The sequence below is a fragment of the Pseudophryne corroboree genome, chromosome 1, assembly GCF_028390025.1.
Source record: "Pseudophryne corroboree isolate aPseCor3 chromosome 1, aPseCor3.hap2, whole genome shotgun sequence".
Taxonomy (NCBI): Eukaryota; Metazoa; Chordata; class Amphibia; order Anura; family Myobatrachidae; genus Pseudophryne; species Pseudophryne corroboree.
In genome coordinates this window covers 857,600,920-857,627,107 of record NC_086444.1, presented here as the reverse complement: position 1 = coordinate 857,627,107, position 26,188 = coordinate 857,600,920, and the positions used below count along the sequence as shown (strand labels likewise).

The 26,188-nt window shown below is 45.0% G+C and overlaps 1 protein-coding gene across 1 annotated transcript in view; it reads left to right on the top strand.

The window, feature by feature from the left end:
* The window catches only part of KCMF1 (potassium channel modulatory factor 1), a 185,429-nt gene extending 167,363 nt beyond the window's left edge, over positions 1 to 18,066 (top strand). Inside the window, exons 6-7 of the mRNA XM_063919970.1 lie at positions 14,525 to 14,807; positions 15,603 to 18,066. Of these exons, the coding sequence (XP_063776040.1) occupies positions 14,525 to 14,807; positions 15,603 to 15,864 (545 nt within the window). The 3' untranslated portion in view covers positions 15,865 to 18,066. The remainder of the gene's footprint in view (positions 1 to 14,524; positions 14,808 to 15,602) is intronic.
* Positions 18,067 to 26,188: the final 8,122 nt, after the last annotated feature.

Here is a 26,188-nt window from a genome sequence, read left to right as displayed (position 1 = left end):
AAGGTGGATATGATGGCGTCTCGCCTCAACAAAAAACTGGACAGGTATTGCGCCAGGTCAAGAGACCCTCAGGCAATAGCTGTGGACGCTCTGGTAACACCGTGGGTGTACCAGTCAGTGTATGTGTTTCCTCCTCTGCCTCTCATACCCAAAGTACTGAGAATTATACGGCAAAGGGGAGTAAGAACGATACTCGTGGCTCCGGATTGGCCAAGAAGAACTTGGTACCCGGAACTTCAGGAGATGCTCACGGAAAATCCGTGGCCTCTACCTCTAAGACGGGACCTGATTCAGCAGGGACCGTGTCTATTCCAAGACTTACCGCGGCTGCGTTTGACGGCATGGCGGTTGAACGCCGAATTCTAAAGGAAAAAGGCATTCCAGAAGAGGTCATTCCTACACTGGTTAAAGCCAGGAAGGAGGTGACTGCACAACATTATCACCGCATTTGGAGAAAATATGTTGCGTGGTGTGAGGCCAGGAAGGCCCCCACGGAGGAATTTCAACTGGGTCGATTCCTACATTTCCTGCAAACAGGATTGTCTATGGGCCTCAAATTGGGGTCCATTAAGGTTCAAATTTCGGCCCTGTCGATTTTCTTCCAGAAAGAATTGGCTTCAGTTCCTGAAGTCCAGACTTTTGTAAAAGGAGTACTACATATACAGCCCCCGGTTGTGCCCCCAGTGGCTCCGTGGGACCTGAATGTAGTTTTGGATTTTCTCAAATCCCATTGGTTTGAGCCACTCAAATCGGTGGATTTGAAATATCTTACATGGAAAGTAACCATGCTACTGGCCCTGGCTTCAGCCAGGAGAGTATCAGAATTGGCGGCTTTATCGTATAAGAGCCCATATCTGATTTTCCATTCGGACAGGGCAGAACTGCGGACGCGTCCTCAGTTTCTGCCTAAGGTGGTGTCAGCGTTTCACCTGAACCAGCCTATTGTGGTGCCTGCGGCTACTAGCGATTTGGAAGATTCCAAGTTGCTGGACGTTGTCAGGGCATTGAAAATATACATTTCAAGGACGGCTGGAGTCAGAAAATCTGACTCGCTGTTTATACTGTATGCACCCAACAAGCTGGGTGCTCCTGCTTCTAAGCAGACGATTGCTCGTTGGATTTGTAGCACAATTCAACTTGCACATTCTGTGGCAGGCCTGCCACAGCCTAAATCTGTCAAGGCCCATTCCACAAGGAAGGTGGGCTCATCCTGGGCGGCTGCCCGAGGGGTCTCGGCATTACAACTCTGCCGAGCAGCTACGTGGTCGGGGGAGAACACGTTTGTAAAATTCTACAAATTTGATACCCTGGCTAAAGAGGACCTGGAGTTCTCTCATTCGGTGCTGCAGAGTCATCCGCACTCTCCCGCCCGTTTGGGAGCTTTGGTATAATTCCCATGGTCCTGACGGAGTCCCCAGCATCCACTTAGGACGTCAGAGAAAATAAGATTTTACTTACCGATAAATCTATTTCTCGTAGTCCGTAGTGGATGCTGGGCGCCCATCCCAAGTGCGGATTGTCTGCAATACTTGTACATAGTTATTGTTACAAAAAAATCGGGTTGTTATTTGTTGTGAGCCGTCTGTTCAGAGGCTCCTACGTTTGTCATACTGTTAACTGGGTTTAGATCACAAGTTATACGGTGTGATTGGTGTGGCTGGTATGAGTCTTACCCGGGATTCAATATCCTTCCTTATTGTGTACGCTCGTCCGGGCACAGTATCCTAACTGAGGCTTGGAGGAGGGTCATGGGGGGAGGAGCCAGTACACACCACCTGATCCTAAAGCTTTAGTTTTGTGCCCTGTCTCCTGCGGAGCCGCTAATCCCCATGGTCCTGACGGAGTCCCCAGCATCCACTACGGACTACGAGAAATAGATTTATCGGTAAGTAAAATCTTATTATCACAGACAAATCTGGTTGGCCCTGCACCACAGCCAATGGCGCTATATCTTGCAGATATATCGGCACATCTGTATGTGTCTGGCTGGCCGACCCACCTGTTGGTCGCAGTAACAGCCAGCGATGACTTCACATATGGCCAGACGTATCAAGTGGCCAATAGGTAAGTGTATATGCTTACCAGATTCAGTCACTCGCGTTAGTGTGTACTCAGCCTAACACTAACAATATTTTAGATTTAGAAACAATATTCCCAAATTCTGAAATAAAGTATGTGAATCTTCAAATAAATTTTGTTTTCATAGCTGAATCCACACAGAGTAAAAGGGGTACACACGGAGAGATCCGTGCTTAAATTCTAAGCAATCTGAAAAAATTAGGCACGGATCTCTACATATGTATGCCCATAGCGATGCGCGGCCTAGCGTGTCGCTGACTTTAGACTTGGAAAATCTAGTTAAATTGCTCATTTCACCGCTAGGTCCCGCTGTGTGCTGAGCAGGGGGAGAGATGTGTGCTGAGCAGTCTGTGCTACATCTCCCCCATGTGTACAGGGTTTTCCAACCTCTATTAAATTCTATCAGTACATATTAATAGGAAATTGCTTTGGAATACGCAGACATGTGACTGGTTGGCCAGATGACATAGGTATGCTCAAATTACACTTGTTCCCCTTTTGAAATGGCTAGTTAGGGATAAGAGGACAATAGGAATTGATGTCTGGTGTTTGTGACACAGAAGCTGATATGATTTACTAGAACTGAAGTCTTTCAGATTAATTACTCTTCCTTAAACTGTGTGTGATAACTGTATGCAGATCTTTTGACTGCAAAACAAAAATGTATTCGTTGACATATGTTAATTCTTTAATGTTCGCAACCCTGTATATACTTTTGCATATTTTGTTTTAGAAAGAAAGATTAACCTCAGCAAGCGTTCTAACAGGGCAATGGGTGTGGTTCATAGGGTCGACCACATTTAGGTCAACAGTGTCTAGGTCGAGTTAAAAAAATAAATAAAAGGTGTCGTTTTCACCGTAGAGTGATTGGGAACCCCAATTAGTGCACTGTGTACCCTCACATAGCTTGCTTCGCTCGCTATGCTTCGGGCAGGTTACAGTCAGTGACGTGCGGTGAGGTTAATGACTGGGGAGGCACTAACTATCATTAGAGTCGGATTTACACACATTTTATATATATATATATATATATATATATATATATATATATATATATATATATATATATATATATATATATAGGTTGAGTATCCCATATCCAAATATTCCGAAATACGGAGTATTCCGAAATACGGACTTTCTGAGTGAGAGTGAGATATTGAAACCTTTGTTTTCTGATGGCTCAATGTACACAAACTTTGTTTAATACACAAAGTTATTAAAAAATATTGTATTAAATGACCTTCAGGCTGTGTGTATAAGGTGTATATGAAACATAAATGAATTGTGTGAATGTAGACACACTTTGTTTAATGCACAAAGTTATAAAAAATATTGGCTAAAATGACCTTCAGGCTGTGTGTATAAGGTGTATATGAAACATAAATGCATTCTGTGCTTAGATTTAGGTCCCATCACCATGATATCTCATTATGGTATGCAATTATTCCAAAATACGGAAAAATCCGATATCCAAAATACCTCTGGTCCCAAGCATTTTGGATAAGGGAGACTCAACCTGTATATACACACATACAGTGGTCGTAGTGGAAATTTTGAAGTGGGGGTATGCAAAAGTCAAGGGCGTAATTATGAGTGCGCTCCAGAAAAGGGGGCGTGGTCACACAAAATGGGGCGTGGTCACACAAAAGGGCGTGTCCAGTGTAGTAGAACCCCTTATACTATCTAGTACTGGTGCCCCTTTCACCTTATAGCACACGGTACGAGCCGAAATTCACATTGTAGCACACGGTACGAGCCGAAATTCACCTTGTAGCACACTGAATGAGCCGAAATTCACATTGTAGCACACTGAATGAGCCGAAACTCACATTGTAGCACACTGAATGAGCCGATACTCACATTGTAGCACACTGAATGAGCCGAAATTCACATTGTAGCACACTGAATGAGCCGAAATTCATATTGTAGCACACTGAATGAGACGAAACTCACATTGTAGCACACTGAATGAGCCGTAATTCACATTGTCGCACACTGAATGAGCTGAAATTGTGACAGCAGGGACAGCCAGAGTGATGACAGGGAGAGAGAGTGACGAAAGGGAGAGTGACAACAGTGATGACGGAGAGAGAGTGACTACAGTGACGACAGGGAGAGAGAGTGATGACAGGGAGAGAGTGACGACAGGGACAGCAGGGGGAGAGAGTGTGACAGTTGGGACAGGGACGGTAACGACAGGGAAAGAGGTTACAGCAGAGGAACATTACCTAATTTCTGGCGGCAGACAGGGGACTCAGGTCTGCGCCCCTCTCCCCAGGTATACGGCCAGGCTTCCTCTGGTCAGTGCTGCAATCTCCTCCCGGGATGCGGGTCCCTGCGTTGCAGTGAGAGACGGCGTCAGCTCCTGTGTGTGTGTGTGTGGGGGGGGAGAAGGGGTGCGCTCATTATAACAGCGGGACCGGGGGGACGACGTGTGGTCACTTTAACAGCGCGTCCGGGCGGGGGGGGGGGGGGGGGGGATCTGGAGATGCGGTTACTTTTACAGCTGGTCCGGGGGAAGGGGGGGGGGGGTATGCGACAACTTTAACAGCGGGTCCGGGGGGTTATCGGGAGATGCGGTTACTTTAACAGCTGGGGCGGGGGGGGGTATGCAGGCACCTTAACAGCGGGGGCGGGGAGGCGGCAGGAGGGTGTGCAGTCACTATACCAGCGGGTCCGGGATGCAGACGATGGCCAGCCAGCGTTAATGTTTCCTAACGCGGTGGCTCTGTCTTTTCCTGGATGGTCACATGACCGAGGCCCCCAATCACAGCTCCAGCCAATGTGAGGCATGCCTCACTTGGATCTGTTTTAACTGCTGTGATAGGCCGCTGTGTATCCTCTCCTCGCTCCACAGCCAGCGCTGCAGCAGTTCCCAACTATGAGACGTGATGCAGAGCTATTGATGCCTCACATCTCATTTCTCCCTTCAGATCCACAGTGATCTTAAAACCTGCAGAGTTTTTACTATACAAATGATCACTTTAATACAAAGAAGATGATTATGTGTTATAAATATCTTTGTATTATTCTAATCATTATATAGTCAAAACTCTGAAGAATGATAGGGAGCATGACAGGTGAGGCTCTGCCTCCCCTGCCTGCACGTCCCTGGTTACCGTTCCCAATTGTAGTCCACATAGATCGTAAAGTATGAAAAAGTAAAAAAAAAAAAAAATTACAAAAAATTTGAAACTCATGTCGACCTTTTGTCATGTCGACCTAGTAACCACATCGACCTAGAAACTATGTGGGCCTAATGCATGTTGACCAATAGCGGTCGACCTAATGCATGTCGACCAATAGTGGTCAATCTAGAGACCGGATACCCAGGGCAATTCATAAAAAAAAAAATTGCAGCCCTTAGCTGATAAACACTACATTTTTTTGTTGTTGTTGTAAACTTCACTTAAGTGTAAAAGTAATTTATATAACATGCATCTCTTACCCAGCCACGTAGCATTAAATAATAACTAAAAAAATTAATTACTATGGTCTCTTAAAAGAAAACCAGAAGACTCATGTAGGGGTCATGTAGGGGTCATGTAGGGGTCCCACCTATTCCATATTTACTGTTGCTGCTGTAAGCCGTGCATAAACTAGAATGGTGAGAGAGTTAATTGTCCCTCTGTCATCCTGCTTTGAAGGTGTTATGTGTAGGTGGTGCCGTGGGTGCTGTTAGAAGTCTTCAAGAACTAAGAGTTGCTTACATTTTAAAATACATTTACTCTAAAGTAGGTATGATAAACAGCAAGCAATACCTAAATTGATTTTGTCTACAATTTTAAATAGAACCTGTGTCATGCAATACGCAGTATCTATGATGACTATAAGTAAGAGAATGTTACACTGCCTGACGTGACATTAAGCAATTATAATATGTTAGCACCATTCATATAACCCAGCAAACTTAATAGTGAAGCAGACAATCTACCTTCCATATTTGTTTAGAAACTTTGTTAGAGACCTTCTGATTTTCCGCTACTGTGGTCTGTGCAATACAGTGACTTTATAAGCAATATCTGTAAATAGCTTTTACACCATGTAGATTAGCTGCAAGAGTAGATTAGCGCGACTTTATCACCGGGTCAGCGGAACACAGCTTCATATTTGTATTGCATATACCATCAGTGGAACACATATGCGAATACAGAATTCATGTTACAGCACTTCTTTAAAGCGGAAAAGTATATGAACAGTTTTTTTTTTAAACATACAATTTTTCAGATATTGTTATGTGACTTTTTTTTTTTTACACTTTTTTTTTAAACTTTTTATTGATATAACATTGGATGCAATTGCATCCATGTCTGTGTAGATGTTTTACTGTTTTATTGAATTAACAGTTGTGGTCTGTATATATTCCATTTTTATTAGAAAAGAGTAGTATATAAAATATAACCACATCATTAAAATACTAATACGTTTCTGGTCAATGTATGCACCTGGTAATTTGGTCGTATAGCGCAAAAAGTCATTGTTCTACATCTTTAATATCTGCGCTGCGTTTATCAAAGGCAGTGCACCAAACCTGTTTCTGTGACATGATGTTATCACCGTACACATCAATAAGTTGGCGATAAATTTCAGCAGTTGATATGCATTTTAAACAGAGAAATCTGATCACACTACGCACCTCAATGTTTGTCCATATTTATGCCATCTTACAACTGATGTTGACACAGTATGACTGATACTGTATGTGGCGCAGTCTAAACTCTGACTGTGGAGATTTTCTAAATGGACGGATTATGGCAGTCTGTAACTATGGGTGAGTATGATTGTACAGGAAAGTTGCATTGGTAAATGGCAGTTAGCAGCCGGGTTGTAAGCTGGAGAGCAACACTGCAGTTCTAGATTGTGAAAAGAATAAAAGGTGGGACGCTCCGAGGGGTTGCCAGGTAGAGGTGGGTTTGAGCAAATTCAGGACACAGAGATACGCAAGGCAGAGTGTGTTCACATCTCTGTCTTAATGAACTGTTGGTGTAATGCATTGGCTGTGCACGGTGTTCAGCCCCTGGCCCCCAAAAAATAAAGACATACAGTAGGTTACACAAGTTTATTATGAGGATAGGGCAAATGTGGAGATGTTTAATTCGCTTGCAAACAGGGACCAATCTCTTCCAAATTAGAGCCATAGTAGACCTTGGTCGGTCAGTGGAGCAGGTAAGCAGGTGTAGTGCAAGTTAACACCAGAAACGGATTACTAGTTCAGCACCACTTGAGAAAGTCCACAACATGCCACTGGAGCTTGATGAGAGCTGCAATACTACACATACTTTCCCACAGTCGTAGTGCACAGAGAATATACTGTATGCTGCCATAAAGATCTGGAATAGCGAGAGGGACAAGTCCCCGTCATTCGGAGAGGTCTGGCACCTCATGTAGTCAGTGCTGTATCAAATCAAGTGATTAGTCTCTAGTCCATGTTAGCACTAGGGTTTTGGGGCTGGAGAAGTCCTCCGGTATGAGGTAAGTTATTCAGTTGATGTGGCCAGAGGCTGAGCAGACCGAATACCTCTGATTTTAGATCTAAGGTCAGTGGGGTTCAATATTTAGCAGGTGGCTGGGTGTTTAGCTCCATCATGCATGCTTTTATCTTAATGTGATGGTCATTATTCTGTAGTTAGTCTCTCAAGCCTGATGGAATGTCTAGATGGTAATTTATTGGGGAGAGACTTTAGAAGCTCTATTAATAGGTGGCCCTGTTCTTGACCTACCCACCAGAAGTCCAACCATCTCCTTTTTAATGTAAGATCATATTAGTCCTGGGAGAGATAAGAATGTCAATTAAGGTTTTCAGAATATGAACTTCTTGTATCCTAAGTCGTTATCATGGTATATTATCTCACGTTGATAGCCTTGTCTTTATATAAGTAATATTGAACAGTAAATTAGTCTCATATCAGTTTTTCACTATTGTATAAGAAAAACATTTTTACTCTGACGTCCTAGTGGATGCTGGGAACTCCGTAAGGACCATGGGGAATAGCGGGCTCCGAAGGAGGCTGGGCACTCCAGAAAGACTTATGACTACCTGGTGTGCACTGGCTCCTCCCACCATGACCCCCCTCCAAGCCCCAGTTAGATTTTGTGCCCGGCCGAGGTTGGATGCACACTAGGGGCTCTCCTGAGCCTTTAGAAAGAAAGTATAGAAATTAGGTTTTTTATTTTCAGTGAGACCTGCTGGCAACAGGCTCACTGCAGCGAGGGACTAAGGGGAGAAGAAGCGAACCTGCCTGCTTGCAGCCAGCTTGGGCTTCTTAGGCTACTGGACACCATTAGCTCCAGAGGGATCGACCGCAGGCCCAGCCTTGGTGTTCGGTCCCGGAGCCGCGCCGCCGTCCCCCTTACAGAGCCAGAAGCAAGAAGAGGTCCGGAAAATCGGCGGCAGAAGACATCGGTCTTTACCAAGGTAGCGCACAGCACTGCAGCTGTGCGCCATTGCTCCTCACACACACTTCACACTCCGGTCACTGAGGGTGCAGAGCGCTGGGGGGGGGGGGGGCGCCCTGAGAAGCAATAATAACACCTTGGCTGGCAAAAATACCACAATATATAGCCCCAGAGGCTATATATGTGGAAAATACCCCTGCCAGAATATAGGAAAAAGCGGGAGAATAGTCAGCGGAAAAGGGACGGAGCTATCTCCCTTAGCACACTGGCGCCATTTCTCCTTCACAGATCCGCTGGAAGGAAGCTCCCTGGCTCTCCCCTGCAGTCTACACTACAGAAAAGGGTAAAAAAGAGAGTGGGGACACTAAATTTAGGCGCAGTATACTTTTATATAGAAAAAGCAGCTATAGGGGACATAACTCAGTTAGTCCCTGCATTATATAGCGCTCTGGTGTGTGCTGGCATACTCTCACTCTGTCCCCCCAAAGGGCTTTTGTGGGTCCTGTCCTCTGTTGGAGCATTCCCTGTGTGTGTGCGGTGTGTCGGTAAGGCTGTGTCGACATGTTTGATGAGGATAATGATGTGGAGACGGAGCAGATGCCTTTAGAAGGGATGTCACCCCCTGCGGGGCAGACGCCTGAGTGGTTGAGCTTATGGAAAGAAATGAGTGCACGTATAGACTCCTTACATAAGAAATTTGACGACATGCCAAATGTGGGACAGCCGACTTCTCAGCTCGTGCCTGTCCAGGCGTCTCACAGGTCATCAGGGGCTCTAAAACGCCCGCTACCTCAGACCGCAGACCCAGATGTCGACACTGATACTGACACCAGTGTCGACGACGATGAGTCTAACCTGATGCCCACTAAGGCCATTCACTGCATGATTGAGGCAATGAAAGAGGTGTTACACATTTCTGATATAAATACAGGTACCACAAAGAAGGGTACAGGTTGAGTATCCCATATCCAAATATTCCGAAATACGGACTTTTTTGAGTGAGATAGTGAAACCTTTGTTTTTTGATGGCTCAATGTACACAAACTTTGTTTAATACACAAAGTTATTAAATATATTGTATTAAATGACCTTCAGGCTGTGTGTATAAGGTGTATATGAAACATAAATGAATTGTGTGAATGTACACATATTTTGTTTAATGCACAAAGTTATAAAAAATATTGGCTAAAACTACCTTCAGGCTGTGTGTATATGGTGTATATGAAACATAAAAGCATTCTGTGCTTAGATTTAGGTCCCATCACCATGATATCTCCTTATGGTATGCAATTATTCCAAAATACGGAAAAATCCGATATCCAAAATACCTCTGGTCCCAAGCATTTTGGATAAGGGATACTCAACCTGTATTATGTTTGGGGAGAAAAAACTACCCGTAGTTTTTCCCCCATCAGATGAATTAAATGAAGTGTGTGAAGAAGCGTGGGCTTTCCCTGATAAAAAATTGGTGATTCCTAAGAAGGTACTAATGGCGTTCCCTTTCCCGCCAGAGGATAGGTCACGTTGGGAAACACCTCCTAAGGTGGATAAAGCGCTCACACGTTTGTCTAAAAAGGTGGCACTACCGTCTCCGGATACGGCCGCCCTCAAGGAACCTGCTGATAGAAAGCAGGAGGCTATCCTGAAGTCTGTATATACACACTCAGGCATTATACTTAGGCCAGCTATTGCGTCAGCATGGATGTGCAGTGCTGCCGCTGCGTGGTCAGATAAACTGTCAGAAAATATTGACACATTAGACAGAGACACGATCCTGCTAACCATAGACCATATCAAAGACTCAGTCTTATATATGAGAGATGCACAGAGGGAAATCTGCCGGCTGGCATCTAAAGTAAGTGCATTGTCCATTTCTGCTAGGAGAGGCTTATGGACTCGCCAGTGGACAGGAGATGCAGATTCTAAAAGGCACATGGAAGTTTTGCCATATAAGGGTGAGGAATTATTTGGGGATGGTCTCTCGGACCTAGTTTCCACAGCAACGTCTGGGAAGTCAGCATTTTTACCCCATGTCCCCTCACAGCCTAAGAAGGCGCCGTTTTATCAGGTTCAGTCCTTTCGGACCCAGAAAAACAAGCGTGGAAAAGGCGGGTCTTTTCTGTCCAGAGGCAGAGGTAGGGGAAAAAGGCTGCAACAAACAGCAGGTTCCCAGGAGCAAAAGTCCTCCCCCGCTTCTTCCAAGTCCGCCGCATGACGGTGGGGCTTCACAGGCGGAGCCAGGTACGGTGGGGGGACGCCTCAAGAATTTCAGCGATCAGTGGGCTCGCTCACAGGTGGATCCCTGGATCCCTCAAATAGTATCTCAGGGGTACAAACTGGAATTCGAGGTGTCTCCACCCCACCGGTTCCTAAAATCTGCCTTGCCGATTGCTCCCTCAGACAGGGAGGCGATGCTAGCGGCAATTCACAAGCTGTATTCCCAGCAGGTGATAATCAAGGTACCCCTACTTCAACAAGGCCGGGGTTACTATTCCACACTATTTGTGGTGCCGAAACCGGACGGTTCGGTGAGACCCATTTTAAATTTGAAATCCTTGAACACATACATAAAAAAATTCAAGTTCAAGATGGAATCGCTCAGGGCGGTTATTGCAAGCCTGGACGAGGGGGATTACATGGTATCCCTGGACATCAAGGATGCTTACTTGCATGTCCCCATTTACTATCCTCACCAGGAGTACCTCAGATTTGTGGTACAGGATTGCCATTACCAATTCCAGACGCTGCCGTTTGGACTGTCCACGGCACCGAGGGTATTTACCAAGGTTATGGCGGAAATGATGATACTCCTTCGAAAAAAGGGAGTTTTAATTATCCCGTACTTGGACGATCTCCTAATAAAGGCGAGGTCCAAGGAACTGTTGTTGGTGGGAGTAGCACTATCTCAGGAAGTGCTGCACCAGCACGGCTGGATTCTGAATATCCCAAAGTCACAGCTGGTTCCGACGACACGGCTACTGTTCCTGGGTATGATTCTGGATACAGTCCAGAAAAAAGTGTTTCTCCCGGAGGAGAAAGCCAGGGAGTTGTCATCTCTAGTCAGAGACCTCCTGAAACCAAAACAGGTATCGGTGCATCACTGCACGCGGGTCCTGGGAAAGATGGTAGCTTCTTACGAAGCAATTCCCTTCGGCAGGTTCCATGCCAGAATCTTTCAGTGGGACCTGTTGGAGCAATGGTCCGGATCGCATCTTCAGATGCATCGCTTAATAACCCTGTCTCCAAGAACCAGGGTGTCTCTACTGTGGTGGCTGCAGAGTGCCCATCTTCTAGAGGGCCGCAGGTTCGGCATACAGGACTGGGTCCTGGTGACCACGGATGCCAGCCTTCGAGGCTGGGGGGCAGTCACACAGGGAAGAAACTTCCAAGGACTATGGTCGAGTCAGAAGACTTCCCTTCCCATAAATATTCTGGAACTAAGGGCCATTTACAATGCCCTAAGTCAGGCAAAATCCCTGCTCCTACACCAGCCGGTGCTGATCCAGTCAGACAACATCACGGCAGTCGCCCATGTAAATCGACAGGGAGGCACAAGAAGCAGGATGGCGATGGCAGAAGCCACAAGAATTCTCCGATGGGCGGAGAATCATGTTCTAGCACTGTCAGCAGTGTTCATTCCGGGAGTGGACAACTGGGAAGCAGACTTCCTCAGCAGACACGACCTCCACCCGGGAGAGTGGGGACTTCATCCAGAAGTTTTCCAGATGCTGGTAAACCGTTGGGAAAAACCACAGGTGGACATGATGGCGTCCCGCCTCAACAAAAAGTTGAAAAGATATTGCGCCAGGTCAAGGGACCCTCAGGCGATAGCTGTGGACGCTCTAGTGACACCGTGGGTGTACCAGTCGGTTTATGTGTTCCCTCCTCTGCCTCTCATACCAAAGGTATTGAGAATAATAAGAAAGCGAGGAGTAAACACAATTCTCGTGGTTCCGGATTGGCCAAGACTAGCGTGGTACCCGGAACTTCAAGAGATGCTCTCAGAGGACCCGTGGCCTCTACCGCTCAGACAGGACCTGCTACAGCAGGGGCCCTGTCTGTTCCAAGACTTACCGCGGCTGCGTTTGACGGCATGGCGGTTGAACGCCGGATCCTGAAGGAAAAGGGTATTCCGGAAGAAGTCATTCCTACGCTTATTAAAGCCAGTAAAGATGTTACGGCAAAGCATTATCACCGCATATGGCGGAAATATGTTGCATGGTGCGAGGCAAAAAAGGCCCCAACAGAGGAATTTCAGCTGGGTCGATTTCTGCATTTCCTGCAAGCAGGAGTGAATATGGGCCTAAAACTAGGCTCCATTAAAGTACAGATCTCGGCTCTGTCGATTTTCTTTCAAAAAGAACTAGCTTCAGTACCTGAAGTTCAGACATTTGTGAAAGGAGTGCTGCATATTCAGCCCCCGTTTTTGCCTCCTGTGGCACCTTGGGATCTCAACGTGGTGTTGAGTTACTTAAAATCACATTGGTTTGAGCCACTAAAAACCGTGGATCTAAAATATCTCACGTGGAAAGTGGTCATGTTATTGGCCTTGGCTTCAGCCAGGCGAGTGTCAGAATTGGCGGCTTTATCATGTAAAAGCCCTTATCTGAATTTCCATATGGATAGGGCAGAATTGAGGACTCGTCCCCAGTTTCTCCCTAAGGTGGTGTCAGCGTTTCACCTGAACCAGCCTATTGTGGTGCCTGCGGCTACTAGGGATTTGGAGGACTCCAAGTTGCTAGACGTTGTCAGGGCCCTGAAAATATATGTTTCCAGGACGGCTGGAGTCAGAAAATCTGACTCGCTGTTTATCCTGTATGCACCCAACAAGCTGGGTGCTCCTGCTTCTAAGCAGACTATTGCTCGCTGGATTTGTAGTACAATTCAGCTTGCACATTCTGTGGCAGGCCTGCCACAGCCAAAATCTGTAAATGCCCATTCCACAAGGAAGGTGGGCTCATCTTGGGCGGCTGCCCGAGGGGTCTCGGCTTTACAACTTTGCCGAGCAGCTACTTGGTCAGGGGAAAACACGTTTGCAAAATTCTACAAATTTGATACCCTGGCTGAGGAGGACCTAGAGTTCTCTCATTCGGTGCTGCAGAGTCATCCGCACTCTCCCGCCCGTTTGGGAGCTTTGGTATAATCCCCATGGTCCTTACGGAGTTCCCAGCATCCACTAGGACGTCAGAGAAAATAAGAATTTACTCACCGGTAATTCTATTTCTCGTAGTCCGTAGTGGATGCTGGGCGCCCATCCCAAGTGCGGATTGTCTGCAATACTTGTACATAGTTATTGCTAACTAAAGGTTTATTGTTGAGCCATCTATTGAGAGGCTCAGTTGTTTTCATACTGTCAAACTGGATATAGTATCACGAGTTGTACAGTGTGGCTGGTATGAGTCTTACCCGGGATTCAAAATCCTTCCTTATTATGTCAGCTCGTCCGGGCACAGTGTCCTAACTGAGGCTTGGAGGGGGGTCATGGTGGGAGGAGCCAGTGCACACCAGGTAGTCATAAGTCTTTCTGGAGTGCCCAGCCTCCTTCGGAGCCCGCTATTCCCCATGGTCCTTACGGAGTTCCCAGCATCCACTACGGACTACGAGAAATAGAATTACCGGTGAGTAAATTCTTATTATTAATCAGTTTAACGGTTTCCGTCTGGTTGCTTATATTTAGAGTTCCATGGTTCCCGTCATCTTGACCAGTGGTTCCCAAACTCTCTCCTCAAGGACCCCCAACAGTTCACGTTTTCCAGGTCACCCGGCAGGTGCACTGTGTATCACCAACTGTCACATTTAAAAAATCCACAGATGACCTGGAAAACATGAACTGTGTGAGAGGACTGAGTTTGGGAGCTACTCATCTTGACAAGTGCCCTATAATGTATCATACAGTACTTTCAGGATTAAACATTTCCCATCTGTGTTTAGAACATCTGTTATTGATTTGCACATCGTATTGTACAAAATCAATACTGCATTTATTTGCATCCTTATGTAAAAATTGAATACAAAATAATATATTTTTCCTCCTCCCTCTGGACAGAGCTACTATCTCAATTATCAGGAGTGAGGCGCTCAACGGGTGGTCAGCTCAACTCTTCGGGCCCTTCTGCCTCTCAACTGCAACAGCTGCAGATGCAGTTACAATTAGAGAGGCAGCAGGCACAGGCAGCACGGCAACAACTAGAAACGGCACGTAACGCAACTAGACGCAACAATGCAAGTAGTGTTACCACAACAATAACCCAATCAACAGCAGCAACCAACACATCCAACACAGAAAACAATCAACAAACTATACAGAATTCACAGTTTCTGCTCACAAGGTATGTCAATTATTTAGATGATATGCACAATGGGTTTGTTTTCAGTGGGAATGCTTTCCCCCAGCTCAGAAAACCATTGAGGTTTGCTCCCTTTAGACACTTACCATTTGCTCGATACTGCATACTTTCAATATGTAGTGGTATCAGAGGTGACAGCTCCTAGTACAATAAGGGACAACTCCTAGTACACTAAGGGACCACATTGTTGGCTAACCGCAAAAAGACAATTTATGCAGACCTTGCTGTTCAGGCTATGGGCCAAGCAATCAGATTTCCCTACACTTCAGAATTGGCGGCTGATAGCTAGGTTGCATTTCATAGGCCTAATGCAGAGGTCTTAGCTGGAGTATCCCCAAGCAGTGTACTTGTCTTGGCAATTTGAACTTTCCATGAATAATGCAACATTTAAGATTCTTACTCCAGACTATAAAACAGTTCTGCTGTTCGAAGAAGAAAACATATTTTTTAGCAACCTATATTGTGTCACACATATCAGTGATGCACCATTATCCCCTATACACAATTCTGGCACGTTTTCACAAGATCTGTTTCCCGCATAGCAAACAATGCACATTTTCTAATTTGGTTAGTTAAAAATCCACTTTCTGTAAAACACAAATGTTGAAAATGTCCATTTTCCTCAGCATTTCTAGGTAACACTAGGTAGGATGTCCATTGTTGAGATGCTAGTTAGAGACCTATATGAAATAATTATCCGTAATGTTACAATCCAAATTTTATTTTATTTTTATTTTTTTTTATTTTTTACTTTACTCTGCTTTTACTTGTTTGCAGATTGAATGATCCCAAGATGACAGAAGCTGAGCGACAGTCATTAGAAAGTGAAAGGGCCGATCGTAGCCTATTTGTCCAGGAGCTGCTGCTTTCTACATTAATGCAGGAAGAAAGCTCCTCCTCAGATGAGGACGAGCGGGGGGAAATAGCTGATTTTGGGGCAATGGGTTGTGTAGATATAATGCCTTTAGATGTTGCTTTACAAAACTTAAATCTAAAAGAGAGCAATAAAGGAAATGAGCCTCCGCCACCTCCTCTTTGATGACATCCCCCTTTGCAGACAATGTCCTCTGTGCTGTAACTGCCAATGAAAGTGGACAAACAACTATCTTTGGGTTTGTTTTGGTGATTGTAATTTCCGGTCTGTCACTCTTGTTACATTGTGTACATTCAAAAAGAAAAAAAAAAATGTAAAAAAATTGAAAAAAAAAGAGACAGAGGCAAATATATATGACAAAATCACTTAACTAATTTTTACTTCTAGCAGATATAAGTAGGTAGCAGTGCCAGAGGCAGCCGTCTGCTTCCTGTACATTGACGTAAACAAAAATAAAGCTCTCCTAATCTCCCACATTCAAACTGAAGAGGAAAACTAAAGTATATGAAAAAAAATCTCTAATGAAGCTGCTGTGTGTATTTATGAATATTAATTAATAAAAACTGCTTGGATGGTTTACCATAACTACTGCATGAGGTTTTTTGCAGCGTGCATGAGGTTTTAGTGATGTCATTAAGAAAAAAAAAAAAATTAAAACAGTCTTAAATTTTAAGATTGTTAAACCGTAAATCCCAAAGCTTTCCTAAACATTATTCAAAAGGTTACAGCACCTGACGACATTCAAGTTTAGCCTGGACTAGTGGGTTGTAGCCATGGATCTTTTGAATAATGTGTTTCTAACTATTTCATGTAAATTCAATGTAAGTTCTGCAGTGGCATTAACTGTGTGTCTACTTGCCCAGTAGTTACAGTATAGTATCTAGCTCTCTCTCAAATGTAATTTTACAGTCAAAACTAACAGATCTTTTACTGAAAACTTATTTTAAAAATCTTATAGATTTGTTGATGTCTTTTTGCTAAGTAAACGGATAAGTCATAATTTGGATGGCAGTATTCTGTTCAATTCTAAGCACGATACATCATTTCATTGGTCTGAGCAATCCGTATATCAAATCTCCCTCATATTTAGAGAATGCAAAACCATAAGCTTTTCCGTGCTAATCAGCAGTTTGGTTCTTTTACACATCGAAAAATAAATTATTCATAGAAAAGAATTCCACCTATGAGTTTTGTCTCCTTCAAAGTTCTTGTTCAATGTGAAGTGACATTACAGTCAAGCCACTGTCAGAAATTGCGATGTTTGTGACCCCTCAATCCACCTTTGTTCTTCTATGTTTAAAGGTTTTTTTAATTAGTGTTTTTTTTTCTTCATCTTTTTTTTTAATGTGGTTGTTTATATACATATATATATATATTTGAAAAAAAAAGTTTTCAATTGTTGACTTTGTTTTATCCAGGTGTAGGCTGATTCCTTTAAATGCTGTTTAAAACAAGTTAGCCAAGATGATGTTTTAGTTTAAAAAAAAAAAAAAAGCCTTTTCACATTCTTAATCATTTTTCTGAGTTCTTATTTATGTATTTGCTTCTTAGTTTGCAGAGACTTGTCCGCAAAAGGAGAGCTTGAGGATTTTTCCCCAGACTTTGTCAATATATTATACATAATTCCTAATGCTAATGTTAGCACTTTTTTATTTATTGTTACTTTGATTGTTCTTTCGGCATACAAGTAAAAGCCTTTGATTAAAAATCATGCCACCTACATGCCTATACTATTAATCCTATATGTAAAAATATGTACAGTGTTCTTTTTGTGCATAGACTTTCATAAAGGGCCCGACAAAGTGGGTAGCAGTTTTCTTTTTTCTTTTGTTTTGTTTTGCAATGTAAAGTTAGTATATAAAGAAAATAAAAAGAAAAGTACGCACAGCTTTCTGATGAATCGAAAAATTTACTATGACTTGATCATGTCTGCATTTGATCCTCTTTCCTTTCCCTCACTTAATTTGGCATCTGTCTGTTTTTGCAGCATTACATTGTGGTTAATCAAAAAAAACAGTGGCGTGTTGTAAACCACGATAACACTGGGATTGTTGGTGCTTGTTCCTCCTAATTATTCCCCATGATTCCCACCTTCTGTATTTCTGCACACTCTAGCACTTGAATGTTGTATCCCATCCCATGTCAGGGTTATGGTGCTGAAAGGGTTCCGTAAAGAGGTGATACTGGTTCTCTAGTAATTGTAGCAGTATAGCCCAGTTTTCCTTTTTTTATTTTGTTGATAATTTCCAAAAAAAAAAAAGTAAAAATGACAAAAAACATAACGTTTCTTCTAGCTGTAGTCTTTTCATACACATTCTGCACATTACAGCAATTCATTCGGTTCAATAAAGCATTTTCAAGACTGTTGCTCCCTTGAGTTTCTTTTCAATCTGTTCCAATAAAATGTGGTGATTACAACTTTTTGATTAAGGGAGACATGTAAAAGCATGTTTCCAAAGAGTAATATGGATGATAACATCTTACCAGATATTGCCCTCCAGTATCTTATGGTCTGAACATCCGAGCCATATTGTTGTGTACCTCCAGATGCCATGGTGGGAACTGGCATTATGGAGGGCACTGCATCTTAATCTGAAGAAGGAAGAAGAAGAAGAAGAAGCAGCAGCAGCATAACCCTGTGAGTCCGATTGCATTGCTGATCACTTACATTAACAGCAATCCTCTAACAGAATAAGGAGTGGTATACTGCTACTTTATTAATAAATGTTAGTTGTAAGTTTTGCACACGCTCAGACTTAGTGGTTTACAGTCAGTACTATCCAGTTTCTCAATAAAGTTTTAGATCACACTTTTAAATTTGGGTAAAGCCTTTGAAAAATGATCTGTAACATTTGACATGGTCCATATACTTTAGTCATACTATAAAATCAATGCAGAATGAAGCTATCCGCTCTCTATTTTACAAAGTATTTTTTGGGCTATAACGCAAGCAAATTACGAGGGGGAGGTTAGAAGCAGCCCTAAGGTATAGTAAGTTGACCCTCCTTAATGAAAATAAAAACTAAAAATGGTAATCTTTTGGTTTGTCCTAACTAAATTATGAAAAAAGGTTTATTTTTCGCGTTTAACTTGGTTTGGGCTTCATCAACCATTTTTATAACCCCTTTAAAAATAAATAATTTATTTATATATATATATATATATATATTTATTTATTTATCATACAGGGTGATCCAAAAGTAGGTGGACAGTAAATGATAACATTTATTTTAAGTTACATATACAATTATATTTAGTAATACAATTCAAAAGCACTAAAAATGTTATCAACGCAGGTGCTCAAACTGCTGTCCATCACAGTTTTCTTTGAAGCTTTGAAATCTACCTCTCACGAACCCTATTCCATCTACTGGCCACCCACTTTTGGTTCACCCTGTATATAATATGTGTGTGTGTATATATATATATATATATATATATATATACATACATATACACACACACACATATACACACACACGTGTGTGTTGAACTCGACAACACTGGATTTGAAATTAATGGAGATACAGTACAGTTGAAGTGCAGACTTAGTATTCTTTCATGGGGTTGAACAAATGTATGACAGATTTGGGATTTGCAACCATTTCTAGACACAGTCCCCTGTTTTTCAGGGGCTGGAATTTATTTGGACGAATTATAATCACATATGTTCAGTTTTAATATTTTGTAGAGAATCCTTTGCAGGCAATAATGAGTACCTGAAGTCGGGAACCCATGGACATCACCAAATGCTGGATTACCTCCTTTGTTATGCTTCGTCAGGCCTTTACTGCAGTGGTCTTTAGTTGTTTGTTCGTGGGTCTTTCTGCCTTTCGTTTTGTATTCAGCAAGTGAAATGCATGCATGATTGGGTTGAGATCATTTGATTGACCATTGCAGAATATTCTAATTCTGTGCATTATGCTCCTGGATCGCTTTCATATGTTTGGGTTCATTAAACTTTTTTTTTTATGCCTGTGTCTATTTTTTATTAGTGCATGTTTTTGCTGTATGTGCCTTTTTTTTTTTTTTTTTTTTTCAGACAACCTCCACTTGTGACATCATGCAACAAGGCCAGGTTGTGGTTGGTGGGGAAGGCGTGTGGACGCTTCCAAAGTACATTGAGGGTATGATAGATGCATGTTCGCACAAATTGCCTCCAAAATGTCTTAAAGTCACATATTTTGTGCATCTGTTGGAGGGACTGGACCCTGGTGCAAGTTGTGAGCTGATCATGGTGACCTGTAAGCGTCTTAAGGTGGGTACACACTTGCCGACCGCCCGTACACATGCTGCAGCAGCCGGTGGTGATTGACAGCTGAACTGGGCGGGAGTGTGTACACGCCCGCCCAGTTCATGACGTCAGTCTCCGACGGATCTGGCAGTGTGTATGCTCAACACACTACCCGATCCGTCCATAGATATATCTGCCGATCAGTTGATCTGCAGATATATCTATCAGTGTGTACCCACCTTAAGTCTAACCCATTATTGCAAATTAAGTTAGTATTGGAACTAATGTAATAGCAAGTTTTATATTGTACTGAATACTTACGCACAAATAAAATGTATTTTCTGCTCTGTTTGGAAACGAAGTCTGCCAACATGTTTATAAACAAAAAAAATTGTATGTTTGTCTCGTTCAATTCGTATTCACGTTACAGTCAACTTTGGGTACTTGCTACCTGCACTCTCCAGTTATACACTGTCATGTTTGTTCATTGGGCCTAATTCAGACCTGATCGCTCCTCTGCAAATTTGCAGAGGTTTGCGTTTAGATAGTCACCGCCCACACAAAGTGAATACCCGCCCCGTGCAAGTCTACGTACGCCGTTGGAAAAGCTGTGCGAATGCCGATCAGCTGAAAATCCGTTTGCAACTCACCATCGAATGTTTTTTCCAGTTTGTGCATAGCCCAGGACCTACTCCTACAGTGCAAAAGAAACCGGCTAATCGGGTCCGCAGCTGACGTCACATAGCCTCCCTGAAAACGCTTAGGAACACCTTTGTTTCTCTGACGTCCTAGTGGATGCTGGGGACTCCGTAAGGACCATGGGGAATAGACGGGCTCCGCAGGAGACTGGGCACTCTAAAAGAAAGATTAGGTACTATCTGGTGTGCACTGGCTCCTCCCTCCATGCCCCTCCTCCAGACCTCAGTTAGAATCTGTGCCCGGCCAGAGCTGGATGCACCTAGTGGGCTCTCCTGAGCCTGCTAGTAAAGAAAGTAATGTTAGGTTTTTTATTTTCAGTGAGATCTGCTGGCAACAGACTCACTGCTACGTGGGACCGAGGGGAGAGAAGCAAACGTACCTGTTCACAGCTAGGTTGCGCTTCTTAGGCTACTGGACACCATTAGCTCCAGAGGGTTCGAACACAGGCAAAGGTCCTCGGTCGTCCGTTCCCGGAGCCGCGCCGCCGTCCCCCTCGCAGAGCCAGAAGATCAGAAGTTGGTGATAAAATCGGCGGCTGAAGACTCCTGTCTTCATTAAGGTAGCGCACAGCACCGCAGCTGTGCGCCATTGCTCCCACTGCACACCACACACTCCGGTCACTGTAGGGTGCTGGGGGGGGGCCTGGGCAGCAATAAGAATACCTTTGGCATAAAAAAGACACATAATACAGTCTGTGACTGTATATGTGTAAAACTCCCGCCATTTTTTAGTCAGAAACAGCGGGACAGAAGCCCGCCGCTGAGGGGGCGGGGCCTTCTTCAGCACACCAGTGCCATTTCTCTTCACAGCTCCGCTGGAAGGATGCTCCCCAGGCTCTCCCCTGCAGTCTCCTGGCACTAAGAGGGTAAAAAGAGAGGGGGGGCACATAAATTTAGGCAAAAGATGTATTGATACAGCAGCTATTGGGAAAAATTCACTTCTGGTAGTGTGTATCCCTGTGTATATAGCGCTGTGGTGTGTGCTGGCATACTCTTTCTCTGTCTCCCCAAAGACCTTGTGGGGTCCTGTCCTCAGTCAGAGCATTCCCTGTGTGTGTGCTGTGTGTCGGTACGGCTGTGTCGACATGTTTGATGAGGAGGGTTACGTGGAGGCGGAGCAAGTGCAGATAAATGTGGTGTCGCCCCCGTCGGTGCCGACACCTGATTGGATGGATATGTGGAAGGTCTTAAATGACAATGTAAACTCATTACATAAGAGATTTGATTATGTTGCTGCCGGGGGACAGCTGGGCTCTCAACCCGGGCCTGCCCAGGCGCCTCAGAGGCCGTCAGCGTCTCAAAAACGCCCACTATCTCGGTTGACACAGATGTCGACACGGAGTCCGACTCCAGCGTCGACGAGGATGAGGCACGATTACAGCCCAAAATGACTAAGGCCATCCGATACATGATTATTGCAATGAAAAATGTATTACACATTTCAGAGGCTGACCCTGTCCCTGACAAGAGGGTAAATATGTTTGGGGAGAAAAAGCAGCCAGTGACTTTTCCCCCGTCACATGAATTAAATGAGTTATGTGAAGAAGCGTGGTCTTCCCCTGATAAGAAAGTGGTGATTCCCAAGAGAATACTAATGGCGTACCCTTTCCCGCCAACGGATAGGTTACGCTGGGAATCCTCCCCTAGGGTTGACAAGGCCCTGACGCGCTTATCTAAAAGAGTGGCCCTGCCGTCTCAGGATACGGCCGCCCTAAAGGAACCAGCGGATAGGAAGCAGGAACATATCTTGAAGTCTGTGTATACACATTCTGGTACTCTACTGAGACCGGCTATTGCTTCAGCTTGGATGTGCAGTGCTGTTGCAGCATGGACAGATACTCTGTCAGAGGGGTTGGATACCCTGGACAGGGATACCGTATTGCTAACATTTAGCCATATTAAAGACGTCGTCTTATATATGCGGGATGCCCAGAGGGACATTTGCCTGCTGGGCTCTCGAATAAATGCAATGTCCATTTCTGCCAGGAGGGTCTTATGGACTCGGCAATGGACAGGGGATGCCGACTCTAAAAAAACACATGGAGGTTTTGCCTTATAAGGGTGAGGAATTGTTTGGGGACGGTCTCTCGGACCTCGTATCCACAGCGACAGCTGGAAAGTCGACTTTCTTGCCACAGGTTTCCTCACAGCCTAAGAAAGCACCGTATTGCCAAATGCAGTCCTTTCGTTCTCAAAAAAGCAAGAGAGTCAGAGGTGCATCCTTTCTTGCCAGAGGCAGGGGTAGAGGAAAGAAACTGCACCATGCAGCCAGTTCTCAGGAACAAAAGTCCTCCCCTGCTTCCACTAAGTCCACCGCATGACGCTGGGGCTCCACAGGCGGAGCCAGGAGCGGTGGGGGCGCGTCTCCGAAATTTCTGCAACCAGTGGGTTCGCTAACAAGTGGATCCTTGGGCTATACAAATTGTATCTCAGGGATACAAGCTGGAATTCGAAGTGACGCCCCCTCACCGTTACCTAAAATCCGCCTTGCCAGCTTCTCCCACGGGGAGGGAGTTAGTCCTGACGGCTATTCACAAGCTGTACCTCCAGCAAGTGATAATAATGGTACCCCCCCTTCAGCAGGGAAGGGGTTACTATTCCACACTGTTTGTGGTACCGAAACCGGACGGTTCGGTAAGACCCATTCTAAATTTAAAATCCTTGAACATTTACATGAAAAAGTTCAGGTTCAAAATGGAATCGCTCAGAGCGGTCATTGCCAGCCTGGAAGAGGGGGATTTTATGGTATCTCTGGACATCAATGATGCGTACTTGCATGTCCCCATTTATCCGCCTCACCAGGAGTACCTCAGGTTTGTGGTACAGGACTGTCATTACCAATTCCAGACGTTGCCGTTTGGTCTATCCACGGCACCGAGATTCTTTACCAAGGTAATGTCGGAGATGATGGTACTTCTCCGGAAGCAAGGAGTTAGTTATCCCGTACTTGGACGATCTCCTCATAAAGGCGAGGTCCAGAGAGCAGTTGTTGGTCAGCGTAGCGCACTCTCAGGAAATGTTGCTACGGCACGGCTGGATTCTGAATATTCCAAAGTCGCAGCGGATTCCTACGACGCGTCTGCCCTTCCTGGGCATGATTCTGGACACAGAACAGAAGAAGGTATTTCTCCCGGAGGAGAAGGCTCAGGAGTTAGTGACCATGGTCAGGGATCTCCTGAAACCAAAGCAGGTGTCGGTGCATCACTGCACGTGAGTCTTGGGAAAGATGGTAGCGTCATACGAAGCCATTCCTTTCGGCAGGTTCCATGCCAGGATCTTTCAGTGGGATCTGTTGGACAAGTGCTCCGGATCGCATCTTCAGATGCATCGGCTGATCGCCCTGTCCCCGAGGGCCAGGGTGTCTCTACTGTGGTAGCTGCAGAGTGCTCATCTTCTCGAGGGCCGCATGTTCGGCATACAGGACTGGGTCCTGGTGACCACGGATGCAAGCCTCCGCGGATGGGGGGCAGTCACTCAGGGAAGAAACTTCCAGGGGCTGTGGTCAAGTCAGGAGACTCGTCTGCACATAAACATACTGGAATTAAGGGCCATATACAACGCCCAGAGTCAAGCGGAGCCCCTGCTTTGAGACCAACCAGTGCTGATTCAGTCAGACAACATCACGGCAGTCGCCCATGTAAACCGACAGGGCGGCACAAGAAGCAGGGTGGCGATGGCGGAAGCCACAAGGATTCTTCGTTGGGCGGAGAATCACGTACAAGCACTGTCAGCAGTGTTCATTCCGGGAGTGGACAACTGGGAAGCAGACTTCCTCAGCAGGCACGACCTCCACCCGGGAGAGTGGGGTCTTCATCAAGAAGTCTTCGAGCAGATTTCAAATTGGTGGGAACGGCCACAGGTGGACATGATGGCGTCCCGCCTAAACAAAAAGCTAAAAAAATATTGCGCCAGGTCAAGGGACCCTCAGGCGATAGCTGTGGACGCACTGGTAACTCCGTGGGTGTTCCAGTCGGTATATGTGTTTCCTCCTCTTCCTCTCATACACAAGGTACTGAGAATAGTAAGAAAAAGAGGAGTGAGAACAATACTCATTGTTCCGGATTGGCCAAGAAGGACTTGGTACCCAGAACTTCAAGAGATGGTCACAGAGGACCCATGGCCTCTGCCTCTCAGACAGGACCTGTTGCAGCAGGGGCCCTTTCTGTTCAAAGACTTACCGTGGCTGCGTTTGACGGCATGGCGGTTGAACGCCGGATCCTAGCGGAAAAGGGTATACCGGATGAAGTAATTCCTACGCTGATAAGAGCTAGGAAGGATGTGACAGCAAAGCATTATCATCGCATATGGCGGAAATATGTTGCTTGGTGTAAGGCCAGGAAGGCCCCTACAGAGGACTTCCAGTTGGATCGTTTTCTGCATTTCCTACAGTCAGGTGTGACTATGGGCCTCAGATTAGGGTCCATAAAGGTTCAGATCTCGGCCCTATCCATTTTCTTCCAAAAACAACTGGCTTCACTGCCTGAGGTTCAGACGTTTGTAAAGGGAGTGCTGCATATTCAGCCTCCTTTTGTGCCACCAGTGGCACCTTGGGATCTTAACGTTGTGTTGGATTTCCTGAAATCCCACTGGTTTGAGCCATTTAAGACCGTGGAGCTAAAATATCTCACGTGGAAAGTGGTCATGCTATTGGCCTTAGCTTCGGCTAGGCGTGTGTCAGAATTGGCGGCTTTGTCATGTAAAAGCCCCTATCTGATCTTCCATATGGACAGGGCAGAATTGAGGACTCGTCCCCAATTTCTCCCTAAGGTGGTATCATCGTTTCATTTGAACCAACCTATTGTGGTGCCTGCGGCTACTAGGGACTTGGAGGATTCCAAGTTGCTGGACGTAGTCCGGGCTTTGAAAATTTATGTTTCCAGAACGGCGGGAGTCAGAAAGTCTGACTCGCTGTTTATTCTGTATGCAGCCAAAAAAGGTTGGCGCTCCTGCTTCGAAGCAGACTATTGCTCGCTGGATCTGTAGCACGATTCAGCTGGCTCACTCTGCGTCTGGATTGCCGCGTCCAAAATCAGTAAAAGCCCATTCCACAAGGAAGGTGGGCTCTTCTTGGGCGGCTGCCCGAGGGGTCTCGGCTTTACAGCTTTGCCGAGCTGTTACTTGGTCGGGTTCAAACACATTTGCTAAATTCTACAAGTTTGATACCCTGGCTGAGGAGGACCTTGAGTTTGCTCATTCGAAGCTGCAGAGTCGTCCGCACTCTCCCGCCCGTTTGGGAGCTTTGGTATAATCCCCATGGTCCTTACAAAGTCCCCAGCATCCACTAGGACGTCAGAGAAAATAAGAATTTACTCACTGGTAATTCTATTTCTCGTAGTCCGTAGTGGATGCTGGGCGCCCGTCCCAAGTGCGGACTTCTTCTGCAATACGTCCCCAGCATCCACTACGGACTACGAGAAATAGAATTACCGGTGAGTAAATTCTTATTTTTTCCTGACACTCCCAGAAATGGGCAGTTACCACCCCCAAATGTCTGTTTCCTGTCAATCAACCTGCGTATGCCAAGCGATCAAAAAATACTCTGAATTCTTAGCAGTTT